At 33.4% G+C, this 20,290-nt stretch overlaps 1 protein-coding gene across 1 annotated transcript in view; it reads right to left on the bottom strand.

The window, feature by feature from the left end:
• The window catches only part of LOC124542350 (cytoplasmic polyadenylation element-binding protein 2), an 85,133-nt gene extending 65,449 nt beyond the window's left edge, over positions 1 to 19,684 (bottom strand). Inside the window, exon 1 of the mRNA XM_047120319.1 lies at positions 19,367 to 19,684. Coding sequence (XP_046976275.1) covers positions 19,367 to 19,669 — 303 coding nt within the window. The 5' untranslated portion in view covers positions 19,670 to 19,684. The remainder of the gene's footprint in view (positions 1 to 19,366) is intronic.
• Positions 19,685 to 20,290: the final 606 nt, after the last annotated feature.

The following is a 20,290-nucleotide window of genomic DNA, read 5'->3' as shown; positions in this document are numbered from 1 at the left end:
ACAACAATACTGCGTACTGTTGTTTGGCGGAAGTTTAGCTTTACTATTATAAAAATAACAGCTTTGCTATATAAAGATTTTGATTCTAGTTTTCGTGCGCAGAATCCTTATTCGTGACACATTCGAAAATAGAATACTTGAAACAAACATTCGCGAAATACCTTAACGGAAACTTTTGTAAGAAACAAGATGGCTGAATAATTTTTTAATGAACAGTCTAAGATCTCAACGCATTCAGAGCAAATCATTACATGAAGTAAGTAAGTAAAGTAAAATAACAGCTTGTCAATTTCCCACTGCTGGGATAAGGCCTCCTCTTCAATTAAGGAGAGGGTTTGGAACATATTCCACCACGCTGTTCCAATGCGGGTTGGTGGAATGCACATGTGGCAGAATTTCGATAACATTAGACACAAGCAGGTTTCCTCGCGATGTTTTCCTTCAACGCCGAGCACGAGATGAATTATAAACACAAATAACAATAATAAAATATATATATACATATACATATAGTGGTGCTTGCCTGGGTTTGAACCCGCAATCATCGGTTAGTTAGATGACTCAGTGTATAAGTCACGTGCATGTTCATCACTGAATATTCATCATACATCTACAAATTAGTCGAAATCGACTAAGTTGTAGAGTTTTGAAGTTGCCTTGTAGAGTTAGATGCATGGTTCTATCTAGATCTGATAACTTTTTTTGATAAACGATATTAAGATTTACATATCCCATTAGTTCTGATAATAGGTGCGCTATATGCAAAGAGTATAACATCATCAAAAGTATAACATCGCCTCATTGTCTCCACTGATGAGAGCTGGTTCGTTTTTAAAGGATTGGAATTGCGATTCGACGGAGAAATGCTGCTAGCATTCTTGCCACCATACCACGCGGTCAATACAGTTACTATTTCTAATTCATATTTGTACCATCATCATCATCATCAGCTCGTTTCCATCCACTGCTGGACATAGGCCTCTCCCAGTGCACGCCACTGTGGTCTTTCTTCGGCTACTCGCATTCAGCTCCTGCCTGCCGCCTTGCGTATATCGTCACACCACCGTGCCTGAGGACGTCCTACACTACGTTTGCCGAGACGCGGTCTCCACTCTAGAACACGTTTTCCCCAACGGTTGTCGGTTCTACGACAAATATGACCAGCCCACTGCCACTTCAGCTTACTAATCTGGTGGGCTATGTATATATGTATTTGTATACATTTAAGAAATTTATAAAAAAAATATTTGAATTTTTGACTCATATCATGTCGGCACAGTAATTTCACACTACCACAATAAGATTCAAACTCAAATTAAGTTATTCAATATGGAAGCATTACACTTTTGACGTGCTCCGTGGTCGAGTGGTGTGTACACCGGTTTTCATGGGTATGCCATTCCGAGGTCTCGGGTTCGATTCCCGGCCTAGTCGATGTAGATTGTCATTAGTTTTCTATGTTGTCTTGGTTCTGGGTGTTTTGTGTTACCGTCGTTACTTCTTATTTTCCATAACGCGAGTGCTTTAGCTACTTACATTGGGATCAGAGTAATGTATGTGATGTTGTTTCATATTTATTTATATACTACTTACTTATTAATTGTCAAATTAAACACTACCACCGGTTCGGATAAAAAGATCTGGAATTGAGAAGAACCGGCAAAATAAACTCAGAGGGTCTTTTTTTGAAAAAAATATTATTTACATAAAATAAATATGAAAATAAACAGCCAGGAGGCGATCGTTTCATTCCCAACATGTGCTATAAACTCACTAATAGTATAATAACCTTTCGCACAAAAGCGTTCCTTAATTTTTTTTTTAAATGTGCATTGTCGTTAATAACTGTTTGTTATTGATTTTAAAGCTTAGAATATAAATATGTCAATATCATCTTGATAATACATGCAACTGTCATATTGCAATCTAATTTTTTTGTTTATATTCTGAATACTTCATTAAGGTATTACTTTGTACAGCCGAATATTATTGTTAATTTATTAATTTAATGTAATTAATAATTATTTACACGTAAAAAAAAAACTATTTTTATTTTATGTAGTTACAAAACGCGTTAAATAACTGAAATCTAAAAGTTAAAATTTTCAGTATAATTCAGGTTTGCGTTATCAGTACGTTTCAAGGTTGACGCCATTTTGATTCGTGATTATATCCATTTCGCCGTAATTCATACGTGAGAGCGAGAAAGATGTTTTGCACGTTGCAAAGCATTCGGTATTATTGATTTTATGCATTTCTAAAGAAATTTTTAACTTTTATTTTCTTATGATTATTTTCTAATGTATTATTAATTTCTCGTCGAAGATATTATTTTTAAAGTATTAATTTTAGATATTCAAACTCATTTTCATAAAAAAACATAATTTATTTAACTAATAAGCGTTGTATTTTGGCTCCTAAATCACTACTTAAAAATATTGTTCTGAACAACATTAAACGAGAGTTACTGTTGAGTTTCCGTAGAGAAACTCTGTAATTACTCAGTACTTTTATTTCGAATCGGTATCATAATAATTCTTTATTAAATAAAGATTCAACAATGAAAAAGCCTATTTGAATAATTGCGTTTTAATTACAATATGTACACAACTGTAAAAGAAATAAACCAAAACCTTATTAAGGTTATTATAATATTATAATATATAACTTATTTAAAATTCAAAAAAATCGGCAAAAGTAAAGTCTTAAGGTATTATACGAAAATAATAAAATTAAAAAAATAAACGACAATATCAGCCTAAAAAAATAACTTAAAACAATATTATAAAAACAAAATGGCGTCGATACAGTGCTGTCATTCAGAACCCGTGCTGAAAGAAAGATTACGCCCGCGCACAACGGTGGCTAAACTCCGGTTATATTCAAGAAACGCTACGTTTTGCTTACAAATGGATAAATAATAATCATATTACTAAAACGTCAAAATTTAAGGACTTATTACCAGATGTGTGGTAGTTAAGAAAGATTTAAATTGTTTATTTGAAAGAAAATCCATAAACAAAAAGATAGTTTTGTTTTTTAATTAATTAATGTGTCTTATTTGTGTAATAATCTTTATTAATATTTAAAATGTGATAGTAACTCTGTCTGTCTGCACGACCAAACTGCTGACACGATTCTGATGATAACTGGTAGGAAGCCAGTGTAACTACAGGCATAAGGGACATAACATCTTAGTTCCAGTTGGTGGCGCATAGACGATGTAAGGAATAGTTAATATTCCTTACAGCGTCATTGTCTATGGGTGATGGTGACCACTTACCATCAGGTGGCTCAATACTCGACTCCAAGAAAGGACATAGGTTACATTTCATCATTTTTTCAACTAGAAATATGAAACATTATTTTTGGTTTATCAATTTAAAATGTACGTAGATACTGAAGCGTTTCTTCTTTCAACCTAAGATGACTAACAGACCAATGTCTACAATTCGCGAGGAAAGTCGTAGGAAACAGCCAGTGCACAATATAGCAAAGATATTAGAAAAGCGCGTGGAATACGTAATCTTAGTTTTATTTATATTTATCCCTTTGATTGGAACAAACTATGGTTCAGTTTCACGAGTACTTAGAAAAGTTACGTGCCCTTATATACGCGCGTCGAATCCTTACTGCTACGGCGTAATTAAATAGTTTGAACTAAATAACATCCAGAGCAATAGCCTGTAAATTTCCCACTGCTGGGCTAAGACCTCTCCCATTAAGGACAGCGTTTGGAGCATATTGCACCACTCTGTACCATAATTGGTGGAATACACGAGTGGCAGAATTTCGATGAAATTAGACACATATAGGTTTCCTTGCGATGTTTTCCTTCGCATATACAAGATATGAATTATAAACACAAATTAAGCACATGAATAATCAGCGGTGCTTTCGTGGGTTTGAACCCGCAATCATCGGTTAAGATGTACGCGTTCTAACCACTGGACACAATGAAAAAATATTTTCTTCAAATTTGAACGCTTCATAGGCGCAGTAGCGTCTACAGCTAATACATATAATAAAATTGGAATGTCTGTTTGTAATAATATAATAACCGCTTTATACTAAATTCATATATACACACGATACATACATCATTCTTTTTTGGAACTGCTGGACCGATTTTGATGGAACCTTCTCTGTCAAAAATATGTTATAAGGATTAACTTAGGCTACAATATTTTTTTTTAATTCAAGCGCGTAAAGTTGAGGACTTAACTAGTATTATATATGATTTTTTTTTAATATAATATAAATTCGGGTTTCCAATCAAAACAAACAACTCTTTATCGGCCACAAATTATATTTTATCAGGAAATCAGTTTTGTTTTGATAATTTAAAAACGTTATAGATTCAATTATTTTTAAGGCTAACGAACGCTTATCAGTTAAACGTACGATAACAGCCGCTATTCGAATTTCGAATTCCATTTTTAACTTGAACCTCTTAGTTAACAGATTATACAGAAAAAATAGGCAAAGGTATTACTTGAGAATTCCCATTGTTCTATATTTTTTCTCTGTATGAGAATACTAGAAGTTATCCTGACTTCGCACGGGTAGACGTAAGTTTTTTATTCTAATTTTTACCTCTTTCCCGACATGTTTAACAATTGTCGTTCTGTTTCAACTTATTTACACAAAAACTTAATAAATTATACACCGAAATATTCCTTATGTATCTCTCTGTCTATTAAGAAAGAAAGAAAGAAATTTTTATTAAGACACGAGACACAATAATAAGAATGAAAAGTTAAAAAAAGAAATAACAAAAGTAAAAAACATATAAATTAATTACAACTACTGACTTACTTTATTTAAAAATACAACAACAAAACAATGATTATTAATGTGTACTAAAAAGTGTACCATTCAGCTTCCAAGTTGGGTTCTAAGAAACCAACGCTGATTTTCAATGGTACCCTGTGTGGTTGTGAATGGCTGTGACAATATATAGTAGTATTTAATAAGCACTACAATATGAATATACAACAATAAACATATAATAACAATATGTCATTTTGAAATATATAAATACATATAGTTTATAAAGCCACTAGCTAATGATTAGTGAACCTCATGAAAATCTTAATCAGTAGTTTTCGAGTTTATCGGGAACATACAGACAGAAAGAGAGCAGGAGTAGCTGTTTTATAATATGTAGTGATCTGTCAAAATTACATACATTTAATTATTTCTGGATTTTTATATTTTAATATCGATTAGATGGATAATATATTAGATAATATCGATGCTGAGAGGAAGAAACTTTTATGAGTAGGTACTTATGTTACCCTAATTACAAAATGCGTCCTTTACTCTAAAATATTTTTGCTTAAAAAGCAATGGCTGTATACACATCGCCCTTCGCCCTATTTACCCATGACGGAAGAAAAAAATTACCGAAACAAGGGAAAAATAATTTAATAATATACACATTATTGTATTTTACGATGGTAAATGATCTTACAGGAATCAGTATTATTAGTATAAAGAAAATTTTTTTTTTTAATGTACAGTCAGAGTAAGAAAGCCTTCGTCAGTTTTCAAATCAATTCCTTTATCAAGTCTTAAGCTCTTAGTACCTTTTGTAACTAAACATGAAATCATTGCGACGCAACATGTCACTCTCGATCGGTAAAGCAGATTATCGCTCTTACTGAGCACACGAAAATAGATCTTAAGGACGAACCTTTTCTTACCCCGACTGTACATGTAGGCAATGTACCACCTTATGAGAAGTTGGTAAATTACAATGGCGGATTTACCAATAGGCTAAGTAGGCTGGAGCCTAGGGCGGCAGATTTAGAGGGGCGGCAAATTTAGCCCAAATTTGTTATTATCTTATAGACTTGAAAAACACTTATAATCCGTATACTCGTTACTATATAGCGGGTTGGAAAAATAATCTAGTAACTGACAGAAATATCACCTAGTTTATAATCATACTAATAACGGGAATAAGCCGATGTAATGAGGACGATAGAACACAAATCATAAATGTTGCAAAAAAAAGTAGGGGCGGCAGAAATTGAATAGCCTACTAGCCTACTAGCGGCAGATTTGTAAATCCGCCCCTGGTAACATGTAATGTAATTTTAAACCAGAACACAATAGTACTAAGAATTGCTGGTCGTAAATAGGGGGTTCCTACTTAGCCCTTTAACCAAGTAAATAGACTTTTTATCTTCATTCCACTCCGTCAGTTATGAGATCTGATTAGATTCTTATGAACTTATATAATTAAGTTAAAATATTCTTAATTAATATAAATTAAAAAATGGAACAAATCTAGATAAATCATTCACATTATCAACAACAGCCTGCAAATTCCCACTGCTGGGCTAAAGGCCTCCTCTCCCTTTGAGGAGAAGGTTTGGAACATATTCCACCACGCTGTTCCAATGCGGGTTGGTGGAATACACAAGTGGCAGAATTTTTTTGAAATTTGTCACATGCAGGTTTCCTCACGATGTTTTCTTTCACCGCTGAGCACGAGATGAATTATAAAGACATATAAAGCACATGAATCAGCGGTGCTCGCCAGGGTTTGAACTCGCAATCATCGGTTAAGATGCACGCGTTCTAACCACTGGGCCATCTCGATTCACATTATCATCGTATCACAAATGTCAGCTATAAAACAATATCTCGATGCCTCAAAACGAAATCTCATGCTTTATACAGAAATTCAAAAATGTCTTTTAATTTGTAATGTTAAAATAAATAAATTCCACGAAAAACATAATTCACGTTAATTTTAGTTTTATTAATTAAAAAAGCCCAATCAAAATTTCGGGTTCAAACCCAGGCAAGCACCACTATATATGTATATGTGCTTAATTCGTGTTTATAATTCATCTCGTGCCCAGCGGTGAAGGAAAACATCGTGAGGAAACCTGCATGTGCCTAATTTCATCGAAATTCTGCCATATGTGCAATCCACAATACAGTTCCAACCCGCATTGGAACAGCGCGGTGGAAAATGTTCCAAACCCTCTCCTTAATGGGAGAGGTGGCCTTAGTCCAGTGGGTAATTTACAGGCTTTTACTTTTTTAATTAAAAAGTGCTTGTTAAAACATTATCGACTAATTTGACGAATGCTGTATACAATAATATAGGTACATATTTAATATTTATGTATTATTATTGAGGTCGTATAATTGTGAAAAAATCCTCATGATTAAATAAGTAGGCTTAAAAATCTATAATACTGAAGCGACATCATGCCTTAGATCAAAGTAGTATAAGTAGTAGATCAATATATTTATCGCAGCTACGTAATCTTGAATTCGGTATAAAGTGTCCCCACAACACTTCCTTACACTAATTCAAATTTCAAAACGATTTAAAATAAATTAAGGCTCTATAATTTAACATTACAGCCTTTAAAATTAAAAAAAAAACACAAATTATATCATAAAACAACACCGTAAAAACATTTAGTCTGATTCCAAACCACAAATGTGGCATTAGTTTCAAAAGTAACAGATTCAAATAAAAATATAAAAAAAAAAACAAAAAGCCATCCTGACAATGGCAGCCCGGCCAATCGGGGCGTCGCAGTGCGCCCGCATCGAGCGGGAAAACTAGGTCACGTGGCTGCGGACGATGCGGCTGTCTTGAGCCCCGCTTGGAGGGAAAACGATTGATACAGATTATAACGTCACAGATTATAGCATAATACGTCAATTATACAGCCAAATTATATTTATATTATGCTAGTTTTTTTTAATCTATTTCGAAACTTTAATATTATTTATTTACAATTTTAATGTGATAAAATAAATATATTTTTTAGTTAATTTTATTATATGATTCCATGCGTGTTTGTGTAATTTTAATCTGTGCCAAACCAACAGGCCTATGTATGTGAACAGTGACGTAAATTACAGTGACAATGGTTTTTGCCCTACTTTCAGCTCATTTCATTCGGAATGAATGAATTAATGCTTGAAACGCAACCAAACTCTAGCGATATATTTTTCATGGTTCTTATTTTATCATAAGGTAACTTGAACTGAGCTAACATTCATTCAAAGTTGTTCTTTTTAATACTCTATATTAATAAAAAAATGTTTTGTGATTTTATTAGATAAGGTTTTAACCGTCAATGTTTACATAAAAAATTTAAGACATTTTGTTTTTGACAATTCGGAATTTTATTTAGTGTTTTTTTTTTAATTCCGCTTAGGCAAACGAGTCAATTAGAAATCTTAATTCAGTGCCCCAAATACAGGATCCAGAAAATCCCTTATGTTAAATTTCAACGAATTTATCCCTTAAACGAGAACAGATCAGTAAACTTGCCATTGGCGAAATTGTCTCGTATTAAATTAAATATATATGTTAATACCATGGTTTATGTATAAACCTAGGTATCCAGTTGGCATAAATTACATCACCAACAATACTTAGAATTTTAATCGATAGATACTCAGAATTGGGTTCCTGTTTTAATGGCGAATCAAAATCAAAATATACTGTATCCAAGTAGGCTTTTACAAGTCGTATTGAATGGTCATTTAACAACTATATTAAGTGAAGCTACCATCGGTTCGGAAAGTAGATTCTACCAAGAAGAACCGACAGTAAACTCAGTAGTTGCTCTTTTAATAATCCATTGTAATTTTGGACACAAGGGTGATAACACATTAGAATACTGTATGAATGAATCAATGAATGAATTATACTTTATAGCACACCACAAACAAAACAAGTATATTAAAAGTGTTGTAACGGGCGGACTCATGTCTTACAAGCCATCTCTTCCAGACAAACCAATCAGAGGGAGATTTTAAAACGATCGGCGTAGGCGGTGCAGTCAATGTATGGTGATATGAGGTATAGTTAATATCCATTAATGGTCAGCACTATTAGGCGGCAGATTTAAAAGGCCACATATTTATACATTTGTAAAAATCAGACGTAATCAAAATAGTGAGCCCTACTCACTCAAATACTCACTCAAAGAACTATAAACTCGATCGTGGTGACAACGATTCTGATAATTATCATTACACAGTATAAAACAAAGTCGCTTACCGCTGTCCCCATGTATGCTTAGATCTTTTATACGCAACGGATTTTGATGCGGTCTTTTTTAATAGATAGATTGATTCAAAAGGAAAGTTTATATGCATAGTACATACATACACAATATAGAAAAGAAACAGTGATTATTTTAGGGGTAACTAAAGTGAAGTCGTAAATAAACACATTTCTTGCGCTTACATTGCAAACGCTGGCTGAACCATACGAGATAGATCAAAATAATGTACTACAGTATTGTAGAGCTTAAAACGATCTTCAAAAAGTTCACGATGGTATATGTCTATCTCTTAGGTATAACCCACAATGACAATTTTTAATCCTTTACTTTTAAGACAAATAATGGCTTAATTTCGAAGCTATTTTAAGCAATACGGCATTAATCCTTATTTAATTAAGTAACTTAAATACATTGTGCATTTAATGTAAATCAACATGATCATTTACAGCGTGTAATTTAAATGAATATTTTCGAAGATATTACAGATTTAAAACGCAACGACATAGCGGTTTGTATTGTCTAATGACGAAAAGCTGTGAACGTTGTAAGACATTCTGTAGTATATTTATGCGATGGTTACTTATGAAGGATACATATATTGGTCGTGAATGAATCGATTTTGAACACGTCATAATTAAGATAGGAGATTAAGTTTCAAGGTAAGTGCAACGTTACTTTTGAACAAACTTTTTTTGTTTTAATGAAATAGGTTGGCGGACGAGCATATGGGCCACCTGATGGTAAGTGCCATCACCCATAGACAATGACGCTGTAAGAAATATTAACTATTCCTTACATCGTCAATGCGCCACTAAGATGTTATGTCCCTTGTGCCTGTAGTTACACTGGCTCACTCACCCTTCAAACCGGAACACAATAATACTGAGTACTGTTATTTGACGGTAGAACATCTGATGAGTGGGTGGTACCTACTCAGGTAGGCTTGCACAAAGCCCTACCAAGTAAAGTTTTGCATAAACATCACAAAAATTCGTTAAAACCTCTTTTCAGGTTAAAACGAGATGTTTCAACCAAAACGCAAAGAATTAGATACTTGATAGATAAATGATAAGATAAGATGTTTCCGAGGCAAATATCAAGATTGATCGACAAGATATCGTAGTGAGATGGCGAAGAGTTACATTATTTTGTCCCGATTCTTTGTGTATTGCGGTTAATTGCGTATGTTACAACCCAGTGACGATAGATGGCGCTCTTTAAATATTTTACGTTTCTGAATCGCGCTGGCTAGATGTGTATTGGATAATATATATGTATATGATATGATATGATATTGAGATCGTATTCTGGGCCCTTCAGTGGACTACCATCACTAGGTTTGAGCATTTAGCTCGCCTACCCCACCCGGTGACGCTGTAAAGGCCAATAGAGACAACAGCAATACACATTTTGAAAAAAAAAAAAATGATTTTGAGCCATTAAGAAAACCCGCTGAGTTTCTTTCGCCATTTCTTTTCCAAACCGGTGGTAGTGTTTCAATTGACCATCTATACGAAAGTGTAACGCTTTTATATTGAATAAAGTTATTTGACTCTATAGACAATCAATCCTGTGTAGCGAGCTACTGTCCATTTGATTAAAAAGTCGGTTCGATTCGGTTTTTTACTGTTTAAAGTATCAAGATTAACCAGTCTTTGCTTCCATTGTCGATTAAGTCAATACTTAAAGGGGCTGGTCGATTTAATAAATAAAATTATAAGAAAGGGAAAAGTCGACTGGCATAATATAACGCTATTTCACTTAAAAGTAAAATAACTACGCTCCAAAAATAAATTTAAATCGTTTTTCAAATAACAGTGTACTAAAGTAAGAAAAAAAACTTAATTATGAACATCCTTCTTCTTCTTCTAAGTCCGTTAAAAATAACATAAATCAATTTAGAAAATTTCACAAATGACATCATCTATCTCTTTCTAATTTACTTTTAACTCATAAATTACATAACTCTCACATTACAAGATCTTTACGATAGGAACAATTTATAGATGTTTCAAGGCGTCACTGATTGGTAGATGAAAATTGCTAGTTACCGCTGATTGGCTGGTCAAAATTTCTTTACTATATATTAATGGTTTATTTTTTTATAATAGTTGACTACGACTCGTAAATCGAAGAGCATGATGCTCTATTATGCCGCCATTTCGTTTTGCCTAATCCTTTTCTGTCCTAAATTGTATTTATAATTTATATATTTATTTATAGTTTATCTTTAATTGAGAGCTGAGATGGCCGAGTGGTTAGAACGCGTGCATCTTAACCGATGATTGCGGGTTCAAACCCAGGCAAGCACAACTATATATATGTGCTTAATTTGTGTTTATAATTCATCTCGTGCTCGGCGGTGAAGGAAAACATCGTGAGGAAACCTGCATGTGTCTAATTTCATCGAAATTCTGCCACATGTGCATTCCACCAACCCGCATTGGAACAGCGTGGTGGAATATGTTCCAAACCCTCTCGTTAATGGAAGAGGAGGCCTTATCTCAGCAGTGGGAAATGTAAAGGCTGTTACTTTACTTTTACTTTTTATCTTTAATTGTAAATTCTTTCAGTTCATTGACCGATGACAGTTAAATTTTTTATATTATTTTTTCGGCAAAGACATTATTATATACAGCCTAAAAATAATCTTTTGTTAAAAGATGCTCGACCTTTTTGCATAATGGAATCGTTTAAAAAATTAATCGATACATATTCGTCAAAGTCCTAATTGTAAACGTGAAATTGTATGTCTCTCCAAACAATCGCAAACGTAACGTGGATATTAAACAATGTGTGTTTGTTCACATTCTTCGATCAATGTTATATAATTTCTTTACATTCGTGTGTTCGTATTGAAAATTCATTGAATTGTTTTTTTTTTTAAGTTACAAGTGACTGTTATAGGTCCGATATTGGTAATCCCAGTTTTGACAATTATTTATTTAGTTACAAAGTTTTATTGACTGTTTAGTTTAGTTCTATTGACTGTTTTCATAATTATATAAACGATTAATTTTATGTAAAACTACCTATAAAAAATATTTTACCAAACAATAACATTTTAATGTTTTTATCAAATGTTAAAAGTAACTGTCAATATTATTGTCAAAAAAGTCTCGACGATTTGAAAGATCGGCGCCAGTTTTCAAAAGAAAATTATACATGCCAATGACCTTAAAATAAATTTGCAAGAAAATTTTGGAAAAAAGGTTTCATATATTTCATAGTATATTATTACTTTTGTACAATTTTTTATCAACTTGTAGTGTAAACACAAATCACTACTAAAGATATTATTAATTATAATTATACTTGTCACATAGAAGTACTAAACCGATTTTGGTTCAATTTCAAATGAACATAGTTTGGTGCGTTGAGTCAGTCAGAACAAATATTTTTTGATAAGGAAGATTTACCATGGAATTAAAGGCACTTATAAATTAGTCGATGTTTCCTTGTAGGTAGATGGTAAGCTGTCACCACCTACAGACAATGGGACTGTTAGATACACCAATGCTCAACATGGAGAACTAACTTCCACCAGCTCACCAACACAACAGTACTGCCGCCGTAGAAAATCTGATTGGAAGTGGTACCCAGACGTCAGCACAAAGCCCTACCACCAAGAAGTCGTTAGTAGCGTTAACGATAACAGAAAAAGCTGTGAACCTCATGACCTAGATACGACGATCGATATCCAAACGCCACGAAGAAACGAGAAACAGTCATCAAAATATATCATTATAGCATTACACAGTATAAAACAAAGTCGCTTACCGCTGTCCCTATGTATGCTTAGATCTTTAATACGCAACGGATTTTGATGCGGTTATTTTTAATAGGTAGAGTGATTCCAAAGAAAGTTTTTTGTATGTAATACATAGATAATATAGTAAGGAAATACTGATAATTTTAGAAGTTTCTAATGTCAGTACTCAGTATTTTTGTGTTCCGATTTGAAGGGTGAGTGAGCCAGTGTAACTACAGGCACAAGGGACATAGCATCTTAGTTCCCAAGGTTGGTGGCGCATTGACGATGTAAGGAATAGTTAATATTTCTTACAGCGTCATTGTCTATGGGTGATGGTGGCCACTTACCATCAGGTGGCCCATATGCTCGTCCGCCAACCTATACCAAAGAAAAAAAATGTCGTAAATACACAAATTCTGTAGTATATTTAGTATCCGTGCGAAGCCGGGGCGCGTCTCTAACTCTCTAGTTATGTAATACTAGCTGTGCCCGCGACCTTTTACGCCTTAGATATAACAAAAAAAAATTGTATCCTAAGTTACTCCCTATTGTATCAGTTATCTGCTAGTGAAAGTCCCGTCAAAATCGGTCCAACCGTTGACGGAATTAGTCGGGACAGACAGACGGAAATGGTAAAAAATGTTATTTTGGTATATGTACCGTGTATACATATGCATTGAGTATAAAAGGGCTATTTTAATATTACAAACAGACACTCCAATTTTATTATATGTATAGATAACGAGATGTCATCATCCGCGTGTCACGGTTTCAATTATAACCTATACATAAGTAGTTGTACAAACTATTTGACCAGTAATAATATGTCATGAGGTCACATACTAATTTCTGAATCGATTTTGATAAAATTTCTTAAGAGCAAGCTTGAAATTTAAGGCTTTTTGTGCCTAATATCTGAATGATGAGTAAAACCGCGGGCGGTAAATGGTTGATAATATATATCTGTTAACATATTCAACAGGAGCTAGGTCTAATACGCCCCGTATGTCCTCGTCAGCTAACTTCTAAAATTATCAGTGTATCTTTACTGTATTATCCATGTTTTTATATACAAAAATCTTCCTCTCGAATCACTCTATCTATTAAAAATAACCGCATCAAAATCCGTTATGTAATTCTAAAGATCTAAGCATATATAGGGACAGACAGCGGTAAGCGACTTTGTTTTATACTGTGTAATTATTTTTCAAATTGACTTATGAATGTTATATTATTGTAACATTAAGATATTTTTCATAGTGATAAATTACATCTAAGTATATTTCAATTTATTTGAAGCATTCGATCGTGTGGATCACGAAACGCTTCTACATGAAAACTTGTACATTGTACCTATACCATTGATAAATAATAATATTGAAGCTTCATACTTGAGTCAAGATAGCATCAAATTTTCACATCCGTTAATGGAGTAACGTCCCAGAAGACAGCGTAAAAACAGGTGTTTCACAAGGATCAATTTTTGGTCTATTTATCTTTCTGTTATATATAAATGACTTAAAGTTTTATGGATTATTTATTTGGAATTGAAAAATAAAGTTATTACATTAATGAATTAATGGATATATCACAGATACAATGTTGATTGTAAATGAAATAGTAGCAATCTCCAATCTTGAAAGTTGAAACTTCAGAATATATTCTAAGTTGGAATTCGTACAGTGGTTTTCAGTATATTTACAGCAGTGTCTCGGACAGGCTGTTAAGCCATTAGACTTGCGCCTGCGCACGTTGAATTATAGAAGAGATAGTGCACCAGCGTGTACGCACACAATTGTGCTCTACAATATTCTGGAATCAATATGGATAATATATAATATGGATTTTTAAGAAACTTACTTCATCCCAAATTTCAACTTTAGGGTTATCTGTGGAACTAATCAATGGAACCAACTTTCGCTGGTGGTTTTTCCGAACCGACACAATGTTTTCTCTTACCGAGCACGAGATGCATAAACAGAAACATCAGTGGTGCCAACCTTGGAAGCTATAATGTTATCTGTCTTATTATGTGTACTAACTACTGCTTTTGGGGGACGAGCATAAGAGCCTCCTGATGGTAAGTGGTCACCATGCCCCACCTACCTCGGGAACTAAGGAGTTATGTCCCTTGTGTAATAACACTGGCTCACTGACCCTTAAAAATGGAACACAACAATACTAAGTATAGTTTGGCGGTAGAATACTTTATGATTGGGTGGTAGCCAGGTATGCTCAAAGCCCTACCACCAAGATACTAGATGGCGGAATATGTCGTAAATGGTACCAACCCAATCGATTTTTAAAAGATTGTTTTAAATACATAAATAAATATTCAAGTAACTAGCGACGTGAAAACGTGAACAAATGTGAGTGATCGATTTTAACCTACTTTTTTAATTTAATATGTAGGCGTGCTACTAAATGGGCCACCTGATGTTAAATGAATCGATTAATCGAGCTGAAAATTTTACTTGTAGCAACACTAAATACTTAATTAAATTAATAAGCCATGAATAAAAGTATAGTTAACTATTGTAATGTAAGTATCATTATCGTTACATAGTATAAAACAAAGTCGCTTACCGCTGTCTGTCCCTATGTATGCTTAGATCTTTAATACGCAACGGATTTTGATGCGGTATTTTTTAATAGATGGAGTGATTCGAGAGGAAGGTTTTTGTATATAATTAATGGACAATATAGTAAAATAAAAAGGGAAAATCTGTAGTATATTTAGTATCAGCTTTGTACCCGTGCGAAGCCAGTAAGGGTTGTTAGTTGTAGATATAAATACAATTCAAACTTTACTTTTATTTTTAATTTAATTATAGTTTATTGATATAGTCTGTAAACAAAATGGTGGACACGAACTATCGAGATTCAGCCGTCGTTCTTCTGCTTTCCGAAGCGATGCTTTTACATTTTAATTAATTTGTAACATGTCAATTTCGAAGTGCTTTTCATATTTAATGGAGCATGTTTATAATTTTGGAACAAAGTGTCAGAGTCATAAAAAAATACAGATTAAAAATAATAAAGCTTAATCTATATTTATATTATAAATGTGAAAGTAACTGTTTGTTTTGACGACCTCCATGGTCGAGTGGTGTGTACACCGGTTTTCATGGGTACGCTACTCTGAGGTCTCGGGTTCGATTCCCGGCCGAGTCTTGAGTCTGGGTGTTTGTGGTACCGTCGTTAATTTTGATTTCCATAACACAAGTGCTTTAGCTACTTACATTGGGATCAGAGTAATGTATGTGATGTTGTCTCATATTTATAAAAAAAAACTGTGACTGCCGCTCTTTCACTACCAAACCAATGAAGAATGATGAAGAATTTGATGATATATGCTATGAAACTAGAACTCTAAGAAATGACATGGCTACTTTTTTGCATAACACATGACAACCAACAATAGTATGATATTTGTTTAGAAATATTCTGAATAACACGCAAATTATCAAATGCTTTATAATGAAGTAAAAAGTAACAGCCTGTAAATTTCCCACTACTGGGTTAGGGCCTCCTCTTCCATTAACGAGAAGGTTTGGATTTCATATTTGACCACGCTGTTCCAATGCGGGTAGGTGGAATGCACATGTGGCAGAATTTTGATGAAATTAGACACATGCAGGTTTCCTAACGATGTTTGTTTTCACCGCCGATCACGAAATGAATTATAAACACAAATGCCTGGGTAGGAACCCGTAATCATCGGTAAAGATGCACTCAACTAACCACTGGGCCTACTCAGCTCTCCACCAAATCATCCATCAAACGCTTAGTCCACTAAAAACAATTACATAGTAGTTAATTTACTTTTTTTTATTCTGTAGTTACAGCTTTGGATGGTGGTCATTTTGGTCACTGGTGCTGTGAGAAACTAACCATTCCTTACGACAACACGTCACTAATTATGGGAAGTAAGATGTTATGTCTTGTAGCAACACTGACTCTCGAAACCTGATCATAACAATAAGGATTGCTTTGGCAGAAAACAATACAAAAAAAGACTCTCTGATTCTTTCGCCGGTTCTTCTCGGGTATAGATAATAAACTAATTGCCCAGCGTGACTTTGCTCGAGTTTTAAGGGTAAGATTTTTGAGTTCAAACTTCTTCAATTCGATTAATATCGGTAAAATTCGTAAAACCGATCACATCCGAATTAAATACGCTCTCCAGAATTATCAATATTAATTTCTTTTGTGAATATGATCTTTACACAAACGTAATAACTTGTAATATCATGTGATCTAATATATTCGTCAATTTGACGCCTCGATTTACATGCACTCGCTGTCTCGGGTTGAACTGTTGCGGGAATCTATAGCGACGAATAGCGTCGAATGGTGCGACAGGCAGCTTTTTCTTTTCTCAGCTGTTGGTTGTGTGAATCGGCGGTGATCGGTTTTATTGAATTTGCCGATGCTACATCAAGTTGTGTCGTACTATACCTACAGCTGATCAGGTACAAGTTGCAAATGCCAATACAAAAGACTGAAATTTGTGTTTAATCAAAAAGCCGCTATATATAAGATATATATTGTGCATATAATACACTGGCTCACTCACATCAAACTTGAGTACCATATAACTGGGTATAAACACTTCCCCGAAAATCACCAATTAATTTTGTAAGAATGCAAGCAATATACTGTACTAGAGAATGTATACGTGTTTTCTTCGTAACGCCCAACTGAAATATTTACTAAACGAAAATACACAAAACTTCTACCAGAAGATGATGTGAGTTATGGAGAAGGTTTTAGTATATACCTAATATAACTAGCGACCCGCCCCGACTTTGCACGGGTGCAATACTGATACTAAATATACTACAGAATTTGTTTAATTACGACATCACATTAGAAACCTCTAAAATCATCAGTGTTTATTTGCTACATTGTCCATGTATTATATACAAAAATATTCCTCTCGAATCAATCTATCTATTAAAGTAAACCGCATTAAAATCCGTTGCGTATTAAAGTTCTAAGCATACATAGAGAAAGACAACGTTAAGCGACTTTGTTTTATACTGTGACTGCAAGAATGCAAATACTGTACTAATAAATGTATTATTTGTAACGCCATACTGACAAATCTACTAAGCTAATATACATAAAACTTCTACCAGAAGACGCAGTTACCAGAGTTCAGGAAAAGGTTTCAGTATATAATATTATTATATAAATATATAAGCTTCGCAGTTGCACAAGCATAAAAATTGATTTGACGAAAGTGGATTTTTAATTTGTGATTTTTTTACTATTGAAAAATAAATAAATTTATCTTATTCAACGTCTGTCTAAAGCTATTTTCTTATAAAAAAAAAAAAAAAAAAACAAAATTATTCTTTATTCAAATTTTAAAATCGAGTCGTCATTTGATAATAATTATTAATTATAATGCTATCCTAGGTACTACAATTCTGTCGATAGAAAATCTGCCGGCACTCCTTTCAATTTTATTCCGGAAATTGTGTTTTAATCGTTTGGTACTTGATGGTAGGGTTCTGTACTCCTGCCAAGGTACCACCTAATCATTACATACTGTTTCGGCACAGCAAAAGTAATTGTTTTGTATAAAGAGGTCAGTGTAACAGGCAAACATCCTAATTCCCAAGGTTGGTGGCGCATTGACGACGTAACGAATGGTTAATATTTTTTTCAGTGGCCACATTCTTGGACAGTTTTGAACCATCAAATCACATTTTAGAAGCTTATTTATCAATATTTAATAAAAAAAAAAAAAAATTAAACTGTCTTTCAATAAGTCTTTACTTATTTCATCAATAAAATTACAAGTTTAAATTATTAGAAAAGACTATTTCAGGAACCAAATCTACCATTAACATCTTCGTAAATATATTTATAGAATGAAGGTATAAAGCATTATAAAACTCTTACGAAATTAATGAATAAAATAAAATTCAATCAATATGAATTATTTTCAAGTAATTTGTAAGTGTCAATTTTAATACACATTTAAATTTCAGAATGACAGAACATTTTAAATTAATTTAATTTCAGTATAATCGTAAATACGGATTAATAATACCGTCAAATACTTTTTTAAGCCATTGAATCCTGAAATGTCAATTTTTTTTTTTCGTACCACGTAATTACAAACGAATGCATGTATTCAGTCTTACTAACATTATGCATATAAAACCTTCTGGAGTATTTTTTATAGAATTTTAATGGTTAAATCATTTTAACTGAGCACGGAATACAATTACTTATCCGGCTTATCGTTTTAACTCTACTAAGCATGTAGAGATTAACTTTTACGTAAATATAACACATTTTACATAGAAAAACGTTTGCTTAACGCGATTTGACGGCTTAAATTCAACGATAATAGTATTTAATGATCTAAAGTATGAAAAAAGTAATTATTTCCATGATAGTGAATGAATTTATTGCGAATTTAGCTCGGAAAACTAAATTATTCAGCTGTGTTGGGTTAAAAATGTTATATCAACCACGTCAACAAAACGTATGACACTTGTTTTTTTTTTTAATATTAATCACAATAGCTAACCTGGTAGGGCTCATCTGGTTTGCCTGGGTATGATGCACTGCGTCTGTAATCTGGGGGCCTCGGGGGCGCTGGGGCCCTCCTCCATGGCGCGAACGCTGACGGCTGAGGTGGCTGGGGCGCCGGCCATCTGTATTGTGGGGCCCGTCTGAATGGTGCCCGGTACTGCCTCTCATCATCAACGACGCTTGGTGCGCCGGGGTACTGTAGTTCACCCATCCACGCATACGTCCGGTCGGCGTGACGATCGGACCACGACTGACGATAACTGATAACGGGTCGATGTTGGATGCGCGCGCAGCTCATACGGCTATTGTTTTTCAAATGTGGAACGTTTTTGAAATGGCAACCCTGCCACCTGCATTGAGGTTTTTTTGACCGACTTTGTTTTAAGGAGTATTCGGTTATTATATAGGTTAAGAGTTGCTCGAATGAGTTCAATTGACTTCCTTTTTAATACGATTTACTATAAACAGGTAATAGTTTTAAAAATAATACGACACATACACAAATAAGAAAATTATGATTCATATAACGTAATACCTAAATTGTAATTATTAATTATATTATCATTAATTATTACGCCATATTTGATATTTAAATCATAATCATAATAAAAGTAAGACTTTTTTTAATGACCATATGTTTGATACCGCATTGTACTAATTTATTCTGCCTAATTTAAATGTCATAATTATTTTTAAAAACGTTACTTACACATACTTTTTGCTTCTAATTGTATTTTTATTAGTTAATGTTAAAACTTATACACATTTAATAATATGATTACTAAATTAAAAAAATAATACAAATAAGGATTTTTGTATAAAAATAAGAAATATATTGACTAATGATTTGAATGGAAAATAAAGTAAGCTTTTCTCAATAAGATCATTTTTAGATTACTTTGATAATCGTTTATATATT

Source organism: Vanessa cardui, chromosome 30, assembly GCF_905220365.1.
Source record: "Vanessa cardui chromosome 30, ilVanCard2.1, whole genome shotgun sequence".
NCBI classification, from domain to species: Eukaryota; Metazoa; Arthropoda; class Insecta; order Lepidoptera; family Nymphalidae; genus Vanessa; species Vanessa cardui.
The sequence above is the reverse complement of the archived record's forward strand: the minus strand, read 5'-3'. Positions and strand labels throughout refer to the sequence as shown.